Source organism: Grosmannia clavigera (genome assembly GCF_000143105.1).
Source record: "Grosmannia clavigera kw1407 unplaced genomic scaffold GCSC_108, whole genome shotgun sequence".
NCBI lineage: Eukaryota > Fungi > Ascomycota > Sordariomycetes > Ophiostomatales > Ophiostomataceae > Leptographium > Leptographium clavigerum.
In genome coordinates this window covers 324,564-338,057 of record NW_014040837.1, presented here as the reverse complement: position 1 = coordinate 338,057, position 13,494 = coordinate 324,564, and the positions used below count along the sequence as shown (strand labels likewise).

The 13,494-nt window shown below is 53.7% G+C and overlaps 3 protein-coding genes across 3 annotated transcripts; all 3 read left to right on the top strand.

The window, feature by feature from the left end:
- Window positions 1–2,895: 2,895 nt before the first annotated feature.
- On the top strand, window positions 2,896–6,213 carry CMQ_6859 (uncharacterized protein; the record flags this gene model as incomplete). Its single annotated transcript, XM_014320545.1, has 3 exons — window positions 2,896–3,319; window positions 3,864–4,138; window positions 5,959–6,213. 3 exons carry the CDS (start codon window positions 2,896–2,898, stop codon window positions 6,211–6,213), a joined length of 954 nt encoding a protein of 317 aa, XP_014176020.1.
- Window positions 6,214–6,864: 651 nt separating this feature from the next.
- Window positions 6,865–8,604, top strand: CMQ_6941 (traf-like signal protein; the record flags this gene model as incomplete). Its single annotated transcript, XM_014320627.1, has 1 exon — window positions 6,865–8,604. One exon carries the CDS (start codon window positions 6,865–6,867, stop codon window positions 8,602–8,604), a length of 1,740 nt encoding a protein of 579 aa, XP_014176102.1.
- A 758-nt stretch (window positions 8,605–9,362) lies between these two features.
- Window positions 9,363–12,936, top strand: CMQ_6969 (ubiquitin fusion degradation protein; the record flags this gene model as incomplete). The annotated part of the gene is made up of 4 exons (XM_014320655.1): window positions 9,363–9,419; window positions 9,479–10,278; window positions 10,336–11,973; window positions 12,024–12,936. 4 exons carry the CDS (start codon window positions 9,363–9,365, stop codon window positions 12,934–12,936), a joined length of 3,408 nt encoding a protein of 1,135 aa, XP_014176130.1.
- Between the last annotated feature and the right edge of the window lie 558 nt (window positions 12,937–13,494).

Sequence of the window (13,494 nt, the reverse complement as noted above, 5' to 3'; positions counted from 1 at the left end):
GTTACCACCTCCTTCTATCTTTCCTCTCCTGCTTCCTTCTATCTCCTCCCTTCCTTCCGTCTTACCTCTGCTCCCTGCCGTACAGCCTCCATGTAAAAAACATATATATATACCAGAACCTAGGCAGCTTCTCTTCCACTTTCAAAACCAAATCGTCACTTTTCGACGACCAACCTCAACCTAATCACGACATCACGGCGGTATCAGCTGCTTTTCACACTGACACCGCCAAAACTTTCTCGACAACGACACAACTCTCCGAGAAGATAAAGCCGACCTCTCGTTCTCGGCAGACAATGCGAAAGGCGGCATTCGCAAAGCAGATGGTTGCACACCTGCATGCCATGCACGACGAGAGATTCACCTCTCGCAGACGGCACTAGCGAAGCGGCTGGATCGCATTTTCAGCCCGATTCATGACCGTCTATGGAGCCAAGCGCTACCGCCCCAAGGCATACGCAGCCAGCATTTCTACTCAGCTGGTGCGGCGAAACAACCGTCAACTCACTGACTCGCATAGAGGCTAGCCTTTGTGGCGCAGAGGCATTCAAAAATGGGAGGTACGGGCACTTGTGTCAAGAGACGCCTCGTGATTAGCAGTAGCCGGCACGTAACGTATCTACTAAGAACGTGAGTACATGAGGCACAAGTAATTGGCCTCCATAAAAAGGTGCCGCTCTTAGTACGGTTTACAATAACTTTGGTAGACAGCATGTTTGTTTTGTCGCAATTCTTCTTATGTGTAATCTCCCATCTCTCCAGCTACGACTCATTCTAGGACTCGCCCTTTTTGCCTGTTGTTCAGCAAGTTGAACGACGTATCATCCATGTATAGCGTATGTGTATTGATCTACTTGATGCGCGCTTCTGTAAAAATAGAGTTTTCTAATGAGATCTATACAGGAGAAAGAAATGGGATGGTTGCGCCCTATCTCGATGAATTGTCTTCTCTTACCTATGAATGTAAAGAAAGCATTCGCAGAGGGCTATGTTCTTTCATGCACTGGGCTTTTGGCATAGGCGCCAATCCCAGCGGTAGAGGAAATACCGGAAACCCGCGCGCTCTTTATTCTCTCGAGTCTCTCACCGACCGATTAGCAAGCATTCTCACAACTTGCTTGGTGACAGCACGGCATCAGACAACAAGAACAAGGCCCCCTCTGCACCCAAGGCACCCGTCAATAAGTCCACTACGATACCACCGCCAGCCAAGCCAGCCACCAAGGCAGCCGCCAGAGCGCCAGTCAAGCCTGCAGTCAAACTTGTGGCCAAGCCGTCGCCAGTCAAGCCCACGGCTAAGCCCGCGGCTAAACCTGCTATCAAACCATCGCCAGTTGAGCCGCAGCCAAGACTACCCCGGCACCTGCTCCGAAGCTGACCCCTACTACCAAGCCTGTCCCTATCACAACACCGGCTCCAATTTACCCTGCCCAAACCTACGGACCGAAATATATGTCGATACGGATGGCATCCATAGAAGGCCTGGTGAGGACCACAAAGCCTCAGTGTCATGCCAGGGACGACGTTCTTCTTCCGCGCACCCCGGCACTTGCTACACCCTAATTTAGCCCACCGACTCGTGTGCGAAGTCATGCAAATGATTGGACTTAGGGTGTCGTAGTACATCTCGTCTGACTGTTCGAGCCCTAGAGCTTTATCTGCATTGTTGCTTGGCATTCCTACTGGCCTTTTCATGTTTATCTCGTACAAATGCAAACATGGCAAGTTCCCAGCAATTTTTGTTATACTTTGTGTCTGCTGCACGCTGTCGGCGAGCACAATCATACGAAGAATTTGCCAGTAAAATAGCTCCATGATCGAGATATGTTGTTTTGTAAAGTGGTCCCGTATGGTATGCTGATGGTGGCTGCGACTATTTGTGTGAGAGAACAATTGAAAACGTTTGTGTATCGGGAAAGAGTGAGCTTGGAATGAGTATACGTTAACAATTGATCTTGGATTTCTCTTGGGAAGTCATTTCATTACACGGTCGGAGCTACCACACACACACAGAGAAACTGCATCCAAGGCTAACCCACCGATAAAGCCCCCTCTGTTTCTAGATTGCGTGCACGCTTGGCGAACCGCATACCGTCCCCGATTCCGATTCTCGGCTACAGCATTCCGACTTTACCGTCGAAGTAGACGACCTGGTATATTCTAAGGCAAACTGTGTCTGGTAGAGATGTTGGATTTCTGCTCTTATTTTAGTCTGCTCTTATTTTAGAAAATCATTTAGAAGCAGTTGGGTACTTCTATTTTCTACGGCACGGTTGACTACGCGCCTCAAAAACGATTCGTGAATTACCATTTCCAGAGATTTTGTATGGCTACCTTTATTGTCTGTGTTTCTGTATATTTTTCTGTATTCTAATTCATTGTATACGACAATACGTTCCATCTTCAAACAAAGCCTTAGGCAGACACCGAATTGGGTCGGTGGACAGTTGCAAATCTCAAGCCAGGCCACCATCAATAGCATTCATATTTTCACCCTGTATCTTCAACATGCAAAATTAAAGCTCCCAAATAGCCGTCTTTCAACTTACGTCCTTCAATGTGAGCGTAAGGCTTTGGGAAGGTGCGGTCATCGTAGCTGCCCAATGTAACGTCTCTTCCGTTCACGAGCGCCTCAAGTGCAGCTCGTGGCTTCCCATTTTTGTAATGCCTTCTGTCTGCCTTTACTCTTTCCAGAGGCTCTCAAAATATGCAAAACATGCCTCGTTTCTCACTTTTCATTTCTTTGACTTAACCCTCAGCTGCTACCTGACTCTGCTATGATACCGTTCTTCCATCTCCAACCATGTCTGACCAGCCCGGGAGTTTAGGTCATCATTGCACAGTCGCAATCGGGAACAGACTTCTTGGTAAGTGTCCAGGCACTACTCTCATACGATGAGACTTCTTGCGCATGGCACTGATATTACCATAGATGAAATCGGAGAACTTGAGCGTCGCCTTCCCTATCTCCGCACCGACGAGATCGCAGCGGCCGCCCTGGCCGACGATCTTCGGAGGCGTATTCTTGGCGGTTCTGTCGGCAGCGCCACTGCAGCGACAGAAAACAGTGTCATTTCCGACTCTCTTGTCCTCAAAGCTGGCACCAAGCTCTGGAATTTGGTCCTGAGCCTTGGAAGATATGTTGCCGGGAACGCGTCACCGGCCTACAAGCGGCTGCTTCTGCATGGCCGTGCATTTGCTTTCCTGGCCGTGCATTCGGCCGGGTGGAAAATCCACACAAAGCCAAACGCAGGCCCGCCATTGAAACGAGTGCTGTGGCTTCTGGAAATGTGTTCCCACGCGGCTAGTGGATCCATCCGTACGTGAAACTGGGTTGAGGTCATGCCACGATCGGCAGCTGACAGTGCCAGGAGAGAGAGACACCGAGCTTGGAAGTATTGCTCTCGGCAAGGCTTCGACGTACAGGGAAAATATCCTGTTGCAGCTCGGCCGCTATCCAGTCAATGAGGATACGGACAGAATTAAGGAAAAGTATCGTCTGCTGCAGGCTCAGATAATTGTCTCCAGAACAGTACAGGTAAGGAGCTTGACTGGGGCGCTTTCCCTTATTGCAGTAACTGACATTGGACAGCTCTGGCTGGAACACAAACCAGAAGCTGCAGAAATGGCGTACGACCATGAATGGATTTTGTCCGTTATAGAGCCTCAGTATTCCGATTCTGCAGAGATATTTGTTTCCTTTCTTCATGACATTGGTAAAACTTTGATGGAAAAACGGGAATATTTGGCATCCATCGTATGGTTCGATCGCAGTCTTGAAATTGTTGGCCGCCTTCGCCAGATTTCTCAGATCTCGGACAGTATGAAAAAGTGCCAAAACAATGTGACATATGCACTCGCAGTGGCCTCAATCGGATTGTGTACACCCCACGGACGCAAGAGGGCACAGGAGCTTGTTGAGGATATAGAGGCACAGCTTGGCCCAAACTGTCTGTGCGTGAACATTGTCAGCCTGGAGCTTATTGCTGCATCAACATCAGAAGACTTCGATGCGCCTCGATATTCAAAGGTGCTGTTAAATATGATTGAAAATTTCGATGGGTCGAGCAAAGAGTTCCGGCACCTTCGCCATTACATCCAACAACTGCACAACAAGAGCCCAGGCCTTGGCTGCGAAGTACTGGACAGTTTTTTGTTGGCTTTACGCGAATCGAATTCGACGGAATGGATCGAAAGTCTCGTGATCATACGTGTGTGGTTACTGGTTCAGCAAAGAGAAGCACAGGAAGGAATTGATGCTGCTGAGCGTGTCCTGTCGAAGTTGAGGACATCTATCAGTGCAGACACAACCGCGGCAGCCCAAACAGTGAGCAGTCACGGTGGTGTTTGAATCTCCACAAACAATACTCAATGCTGACGTACAGTACCAGTTGATGTGGAAAAAGATCGAGCAAGGCTACCAAGAAAAGCAGTATGCTACAGCTATCCGGTGGTGCCGCCTCTCGATGTGCCACATATTTGAAGCTGGCGGCCGAACCAACAGAGCTCTGGTTGAAAGGTAGGCTATGTAAACGTGGCGAGAGAGATACTCTAATTGCCGCTAACTGTTTTCAGGAGACTTCTTTCGTGCTCCATCGAAAGTGGTGATCTGGAAACAGCACGGGCAACATACGAATCTATGCCAGAATCAACACGAGATGACACTATGACGCAGTATCTGCTTTTCAAGCTTTCCGTCCGACTGGACGATATGGAGATGGCAATGAAGTGCCTCAAACACATTAGCTTATCCGCCGATGGAAGAGAGTTTCTCTATGCCTGCGTTCTCTATGCCAAAAAGTCTAAGGCCCTTTATTTCACCGTGCAGGCCTTGAAGAAACTGGCTGATACAGCTGACTATAACAGTCAAAGTCCTCTCCACACGCCTGCTTTATTTCGTTGTACAATTTTGATGCTTGAGGACATAATCAAAGAAAGCGTCGCAGACACGGAAGATGTAAGCGGCATCGTGGAATCTGCATCTCGTGACCTGGCGACCGTTTTTGAAGGAGGTAAACAACATAATGATTTCCTCTTCCCTACCGTGCATCAACTAATGTTATTTCAGTGGTCGAAGCTATCGAGGCTAGCTATAACGCCAACGTAAATACGGCGACGAGAGCATTCAGCACAGATGAACTGGTTTGGTTCTGCAGGGCCTCATACAACCAGAGTCTCAAGTATTCCAGATGCTTAGATCTTCGCAGCATTGCAAGAATTCTCATATCGTGGAGGAAAATCATCAAACTGCTTCCCGAAAATGTGGAATCCCAAGCCTCAACGGACGTGGCATCGAAGACGCTGAACTGTCACTTCTTGGTTGCATCAGCTCTGTCGGCACTGGCAAGAGAGCCGGAAGTTCCAATTCAAGAGGAACAGGTCATCAAAGACTACCGTGTCATGCGTGAGAATATTATGGCCTTTCAGGTGCAGTTGAGGCAGTCTGCAAATACCAGTAATACGTCAGAAACATATTTACACTACTCTAGTAAGCTACCTGCTCTCTTTGTGTTCGACTTTGAGGGGGCGATCGGTCTTGGAGACTGGGACGAGCTTAATGGAATTTGTGAGAAGGCAGCCGCTTGCAACAACCCTGATACATTTCGCGTCCTGGGTGACATTCTGTTACAGTCACAAGCACGAGTGCCTACCCAAAGTCAGCTCTCCCCCACGTCATGTATTCATATACCGTTACTGACCCGCGGCAAACAGACTTTCTGTCAACCTTGCGTTTCTTAATCGATAAAATTCGCCAGGTCGGCGGATTCGACTACGAAAAGCTCGTCAAATATTATCGCTGCCTATTTCAGGGTGCGCTCTACCGAGACAATGATGTTGCTTTCCGGATCTTGGAGGAGATTTTTGAGACATTGCAGAATGCTACTGTTGGAATGGTAATGAATCCGGCAAGCATCCGTTTTTGAGTGCACACAGCTGACAACGGCTCCCGAGACGTAGGATCAAAGCTGGCCAGAAGACGATATACAGTACTTGGCCATCAAGGCATTCAACGAGGGTATAAGCTGGTTCGCTCAGAGACAAGAAGGCCGCGTAAGGCAGTGGACTCTCTTGGCGGACAGGCTGAGCGATCGATGTCGCGACGGAGGCAGACTCAAAGAAACGATTAGACGCAACTTCTCACTTCTAAATATCGGTGACCTAGAGCTAAGACCCTCCATCGAGGAGGATGAGGATGCAACGAAAGAGACGTAACAGAACGGAAATACCGAGAGACTACAATGAGACTTCCTGAAAGGTTGGCGTTGTATGAATTAACAGTATTTCGGCTTATAGCCAACCTGCCTTTCTTGATAAATCCTAACGCAGTCTGAAGAAGTAAGAAAACAGTCGACACGGAGTTAAGATACAAGCCCCGATCGTGGGGTTAACATTGTTTGTTAGGCGGGGCGCGCACGGACCTTGTCCGTTCTATTACCCCTCGAGCTTCAGCGCGTTACGCGAGCGCGCTTCCTACGACGTACGGAGTAAAGACTTGCTGCACTCCATAAATGTGCCTATCGAGGGCTCCAATCCAACAGCAACCTTTGTCCCTCAGCTCAGATTTCCATACTATCGTCGCCGTGTGGTGTAGCAACGGCCCATACTTTGGACGCACGACTTGGTGAATTGCCACTTGGCGGCTATAGAGCTGTTAGTGTCCACCGATTTAATTCATTGGACGCCCTTCTCCACAGACATCGCTGGCTTTCCAGCCCTTTTCAAGCAGAAGGGCACTTTTGGGTCATGCCTGACACTTTGAAAACCCGACGGAATCACCATCAGACTTTCTCTTGTCCATCGAATCAAACAATTTGATCACCGTGTCACGGGCTCGTGGCCTGCTAACGAGACCCCTACCCAGTCATGCCTTTGCACACAGAGCAGCTATTGCGAGAAGACGCAATACGCATCCGAACTTCCTTACCTGTCGGCGACCAAAACAACAATGTCGCAGCGGATGAGCATCACCTGCTGTCGCACGACGATATCCCGACACGCCACAACCGAATGCTGGACCAATTAGACGAATTGGGAGAGACGGACGAGCCGGACGAGATCGCGAACGCAATCGAAGATGGGGGAGTTAACAGTAACGACGAGACCCGTCGCAGTCGACCCGTTCAATGCTTGCGGCCTGCCAGCCAGGAAGGGCAGACCGGCGCACCCGAACTGGACTGGCGTGGGCTCGAGTACGTTGGACATTACGATGAGCATCTCGACTGTGCCATCTGCCAGTCGCCGCTCATAGAGCCAAAGATGGCTAAATGCCTTCACTCGTTTTGTCGGGAGTGCTTTGAGCAGATGCTCTTGGAGGACGATCGCTGTCCGCTCGACCGCAAACCATTCGAGCCGTTCCAGGACAGTCCAAACCCAGTGTTCTTTTGTTCGGCACCGCCCATGGTCACCAGTCTTCTGGACAATCTCCGAGTCCGTTGCCCGAATGCTCGCTGCGACTACGTTTGCGGGCGATCGCTGATCGAGCACCATTTCACGAAAGACTGCCTTTATACCAGAGTCCCGTGTCCCGACAGGACGTGTCGAAAGCTTGTGGCGCGCCACGCTACGAAGGGAGGTCGCTGCATGCACAAACTGATCGAATGCGACTACTGCAGCAGGCCGGTGGAACTGGCAGGCCTGGAAGACCACTACGACACCGGCTGCGAGCAGAACCAGATTGTCTGCCAGAGCTGTCTCACGGCCATCCCGAAGCATCGGTACGGTACGCACGTTGCCAACTGTCCGGATCGCCTGGTGGACTGCCAGTACAAGACCAGCGGCTGCACAGCCGTGATCAAGAAGAAGGATTCTGTCGAGCATGAGCGCACGTGCCTGCACGGCATGATCGTCAGGATGCAGCGCCTTCACGACAGTGACATGGAAGCTATGAAGGCTACCCTGAACGAGTCCCGGAACCAAGTGCAACGCCTCGAGTACGAGCTGGCTGCGCGACCACCGGTTGGCCAGGAATGGGCATTGCCTGTCCCACCAACACAGCCCCATATGGGCACAGGCGGGCTTGGGACGCCGCCCGTACCGTTATCTCAACCGACACTGCAGCCCCTTGTGCCAGTCACGTCAGTCTCACCACAGTCGGCAATCTATGGAGCGGTACCTGGCGGGCCTGTGATGGCAAACGGCTCCGGTGACCAGCCTGGGACGCCGCCCAACGACGCAAATACTAGACAGACGGATGGTCTCAACGGTGATGACAAGATCAACCATCTCCTGACGGATCTGGAAGCCTTCAATGCCAGAATGGAGATATTGGAACGATTTGTGGGTGGTGTGGACACACGGCACGCACTACACACAATGAATGAACTGGCACCCATCAGGGAGCAGATCGTGGACTTATACAACAATTTGGGGCTCATGAATATGCACGTACGGCGAATGACGGAGTCATTCCGGCAGACCATGATCAAATCTGGCGGCGAGGTCGGTGATGCGCACACACCTTCTGCAGGGTCTGCGGCAACAGCAATGAACACCATGGCTGCTGCAATGGCACTGAAGCAGGATGCGGAACGGCGCTCTTTTTACAACGGGCCGATTTTTCCAGGTCGCCGGTTGAGTGATCGGGGGAATCCTCCTCGCCTGTGAAATCGGGGCTGGGGAGATGCGAGTTTATTTGAATGGTTTTACGCGTATATCTGAGAGGCGTTCACGACGGGACATTACTAGGAGCATGAATTCGGGGGGTTTTTGTCTGCCATTCGTTGCATGGGGTGATATACACAAAGGGAAGGCGAGAAGGCAATGCCTTATCAAACTGTGGAGGGGATGGGAATGTATCAAGTAAGGAAGCAGGTAGAGATGGGAGGGAATGACATGACGGTCAAAAGAAGAGCACCGCAATACCCGATAAGGGAAAGATTGTTATCTTGTAATGCAAATTATTAGTAATTGGTATTCTTCTCTTTGCTTCTGTCCAGCTCTACACGGCGGGGCAGACAGAGAGGGTTAGCAGCCATTCAAAGGACACCGCCACAACACTCAGAGCGCAGCTAGAGTACTAAAACGGAGCGGGGCTGAAACTGAAATAGGCAGCGTCCAACAGCCGTAATAATTCACCCCGGACCCGAACCAGGCACAGCTTGGCCGTGACTATTGCTATTCTTCCATTCTCTTCCGTGTCTGGGATTACATCCGACCTGGCGATTGTGTGTGCCGACCTGCTTGTCACTGCATCCAACTGAGAGGTCTTTGAGCTGCCGGCCCTTTTGCACTTTCCATCGATCGTCCAAAGAGACTCGAATTCGCTCTGCTCGACGTCCATTCGTGCCATAGAGCGAACACCCCGTCCGTCGACCACACACACACACACACACACACACACACGCACACGTACCCGAGCTACGATGGACCCCAACGAAGAACAGCCACCGCCGGAGCCAACTCTGCCCAGCCAGGAGCAGGTATGTCGGATGATGGAGCTTGGTGGGCCGGGCAGCTGACCATGTTCGTTCTCCTGCAGATGCGGGCACGGCGTCTTGCCAAGCTGGGCGCGACCACGCCGTCCTCCACACCGAAAGACACAGACAGAGCCGGCGACAGCACAGTCCCGACAGCGTCGACGTCGTCGACCTCTCCCTCCACATCCACGCGACAACCGGCCACCGCATCAGCGGGAACAGGTAATGATGACCACGTCTGCCTTGCAGCTCTGCAGGGAGACCACAGCCACCCCACAAAAAGGTCGCTTGCCGACGTTGATCCAGCTGCAGCGAGCCCCTCTGGCGCCCCAACTGACCCGCCGGCACGGCGGCCGGGTGCCGCAACCGCGTCCACAACCCCAGCGACAACCCCAGCGACCTCGAAACCGGCTACGGCAGCCGTTCCGACACCGACTCCCGCCACCCTCTCCCCTGCCGACGCCCTGGCCGAGTGGACCGATCACGTCATATCCAGCACGCTCCGCGTGACCATCGAGTCGAGTCGGACGCGCGACCGCCACGGCCACCAGGTCGCGTTCCTGCCAGGCCTGCGGAGCGAGATCCTCGAGCGCAATGGCGAGACCGAGAGCGACAAGGCCGAATCATCCAAGAAACCGCTGCGCCTCACCATCGATGACATCGATCCGGCCATCCTCGAGGCGTCGACGGAGATCAACCACAAGCGGCCGCTGCTCGACTACCTGCTGCCGTGCTACAAGGCGGCCAGCCGGCTGCTCAAGACCCGCGTCACGAGCACGGAGCGGCTTGCCGTGCTGCACGAGCTCAAACGACTCTGCATGTGCAACATCGTCTTCGCCTTGACAATGCCGGATTACTTTGGGTAGGAGCTTGCTGCATCGTGTGACGTATTTGGGTTATGCTTATATAATCGTGTTAGCCGGGAACCAAATCGGGAGCACGACACAATCGTGCCGTATCTGCTGCGCGGCGTGCGGCCGGACGACGTGCTGAGCCTGGACATGGACTTCATCACGGATGCGGTGGCGCGGTTCGACGACGACGATGACGGGCAGGTACAGGAGATCTTCACGCGAGCGATGGTAGAGATCAGCTCGAAGCTGGCGACGATGACGATGAACGACGAGTATCTGCCCTACATTGAGGTGCTGCTGACATACTCGCGGTTCAAGCCGCTGCTGGTAGCACTGGCACGACACCCGTCCTTCCAGATGGCACAGTCGGCGCCCAACATTGAGCGGTTCACGCTGCTGGGCCCGTTCTTCCGCATCTCGCCGCTGCAGCACGAAGTGTCGACGGCGTACTTTGGCGGGCACCACAAGGTGGAGATGCCGCGCAAGGAGACGGTGTACAGCGCTCTGCAGATGACGGTCAATACGCACCAGGCGAACCTGCACTCGATCGCGATGGCGTTTGCACGGGCGGGCGACGGGCCGCGGAACCGACTGCTGGACTGGTTTGCGTACGCGATGAACATGAACCACAAGCGGCGGGCGATGCAGGTCAGTAGCAAGGAGGTGGCCTCGGACGGCTTCATGATGAACGTGGCAGCGGTGCTGGACCGGATGTGCGAGCCGTTCATGGAGGCCAACTTCTTGCGGATGGAGCGGATCGACATCGACTACCTGCGGCGCAAGCCGCGGATCAACATCACGGACGAGACGAAGCTGAACGCGGACCAGGCACAATCAGATGCGTTCTACGGGAAGCCGGCGGGCGGAGAGAATAAGTTTGTCAGCGAGCTGTTCTTCCTCAACATGGCGTCGCACCACTACGGCAGCGGGGCAGCGGGTCAGCGGTACAAGGACATTGACCGGGAAATCAAGCACATGGAGGGCCAGCTGGCGATGCTGGAGGAAGAGCGCAAGAAACTGCTGGCGACGGCGGCAGCAAACCCGCGGGCGATGGTGCTGGTGGAACAGCATCTCAAGACGTACACGGCGGCAATCGACCGACATGTGTCGTACAAGTACGCGCTGGAGGCAGTGCTGTCGGACGAGAAGATGCAGGTGCGGTCGCTGATGTTCATGCGGTACGTGTCGGTGTGGCTGCTGCGGGTAGCCAGCCGATCGGACTACACGCCGGACAAGGAGTTGCAGCTGCCGCTGCCAGGCGACGAGCCAGAGGCATTCAGCTGCCTGCCGGAATATGCGCTGCAGAACGTGGTGGACCACTTCAAGTTCCTGTTCCGGCGAGTGCCACGGATCCTGCCGTCGGCCGTGGGCGATGAGATGGTGGCGCTGTGCATCACCTTCCTGGAGTCGTCCGATTACATCCGCAACCCGTACCTCAAGTCGTCGCTGGTGTCGCTGCTGTACTCGGGAACGTGGCGGATGTACCACCTGACCAACGGAGTGCTGGGCGACGCACTGGCCAACAGCAAGCTTGCGAACCGCCACCTGTTGCACGCGTTGATGAAGTTCTATATCGAGTGTGAGTCCACGGGTGCACACACGCAGTTCTACGACAAGTTCAACATCCGCTACGAGATCTTCCAGGTGATCAAGGCCGTGTGGCCAAACGACCTGTACAAGCAGCAGCTGACACAGCAGAGCCGGTGAGTTGGGGGATGTGAGCGGGTGCGAGCAGACGTTGCTAACATAGCAGGACAAACCGGTCTTTCTTTGTGCGGTTCGTCAACATGCTGCTCAACGACGCCACCTACGTGCTGGACGAGGCGCTGTCCAAGTTTCCCAAGATCCACGACCTGCAGAAGGAGCTGCAGGAGGGCGGCAGCCAGCTGACTCCGGAGGTGCGGCAGCAGAAGGAAACAGAGCTGCAGCAGGCCGAGAGCCAGGCGCAGTCGTACATGCAGCTGGCCAACGAGACGGTGGCGATGATGAAGCTGTTTACGGAGGCGTTGAGCGACGCGTTTACGATGCCGGAGATCGTGTCACGGCTGGCCGGCATGCTGGACTACAACCTGGTCACGCTGGCCGGACCGGCGTCGCGCAACCTCAAGGTGGACAACGCGGAGAAGTACTTTTTCAACCCCAAGGTGCTGCTGCCGCAGCTGGTGGAGCTGTATCTCAATCTGGGCGACAAGCAGTCGTTTGTCGACGCCGTCGCCGCCGACGGCCGCTCCTACAAGCCCGACATCTTTTCCAACGCGACGCGCATCCTCGCGACCAAGGGCCTGATGGACCCGGCCAAGCTGCAGGCCTGGGATGCGCTGATGGCCCGCTTTGCCTCCACCAAGGAGCTGGCCGACCAGGCCGAGACTGATCTCGGCGAGATCCCGGCCGAGTTTGAGGACCCCATCATGGGCGATCTGATGCGCGATCCCGTCATCCTGCCCTCGCGCCACACCGTCGACCGCTCCACCATCACGCAGCACCTGCTGTCCGACCCCAAGGACCCGTTCACGCGGCAGCCCATGACCATGGATGATGTCGTGCCGGATGTCGCGCTCAAGCAGCAGATTGACGACTGGAAGGCCGGCCGGATCGCGGCCGCACGGGCGAAGCTCGAGGGGACCGGCGGGGCGGCCGGCGAGGCCATGGACACGCGTGAGGAGTGAGGAGGGAGGGGAGGAGGACAGAAGAACAGAAGATAGAGGACGCGGGAGCGGAGCAGGTCGGCCTTGTCTGTGTTTGCTTACGTTGGGCGATGTGGCGGTGGGCGTGTAAGCCGAGTGTTATACCGGTTTTTGGAGCATCTTTCGGCTTGTAGCGCAATGCAGTGTTATGATTGGTCTATTGGGTACGCATGACTAAGATGACCTATCGCAATATTCGACATCCTACGCTTTGGTCGTAGACGGAAAGCTCCAAGACCAATCTTTCAGGAACAGAGTTGGAATCGAAAGACGGAGAGATACGGTCGTTTGTTCTCCATTTCACTCTAACCTTGATTTACAGCGTACGAATCGAAGTAGCAATAACTGCGCATTTAGTTCACGCATTGATTTGCCCGTGAGCAAGGAGACGTCTTTGACGAATTATGTGTGCCCCGTAAACAGAGATGTATTGTTATGGTTAGGTACTTCTAGGATATGCAGACGTGCGTCAAAACACGTACTAAATAGCCCCTTGCGCCACACAGTACATGTATTCTTTCATCACACTGCATAATCCCG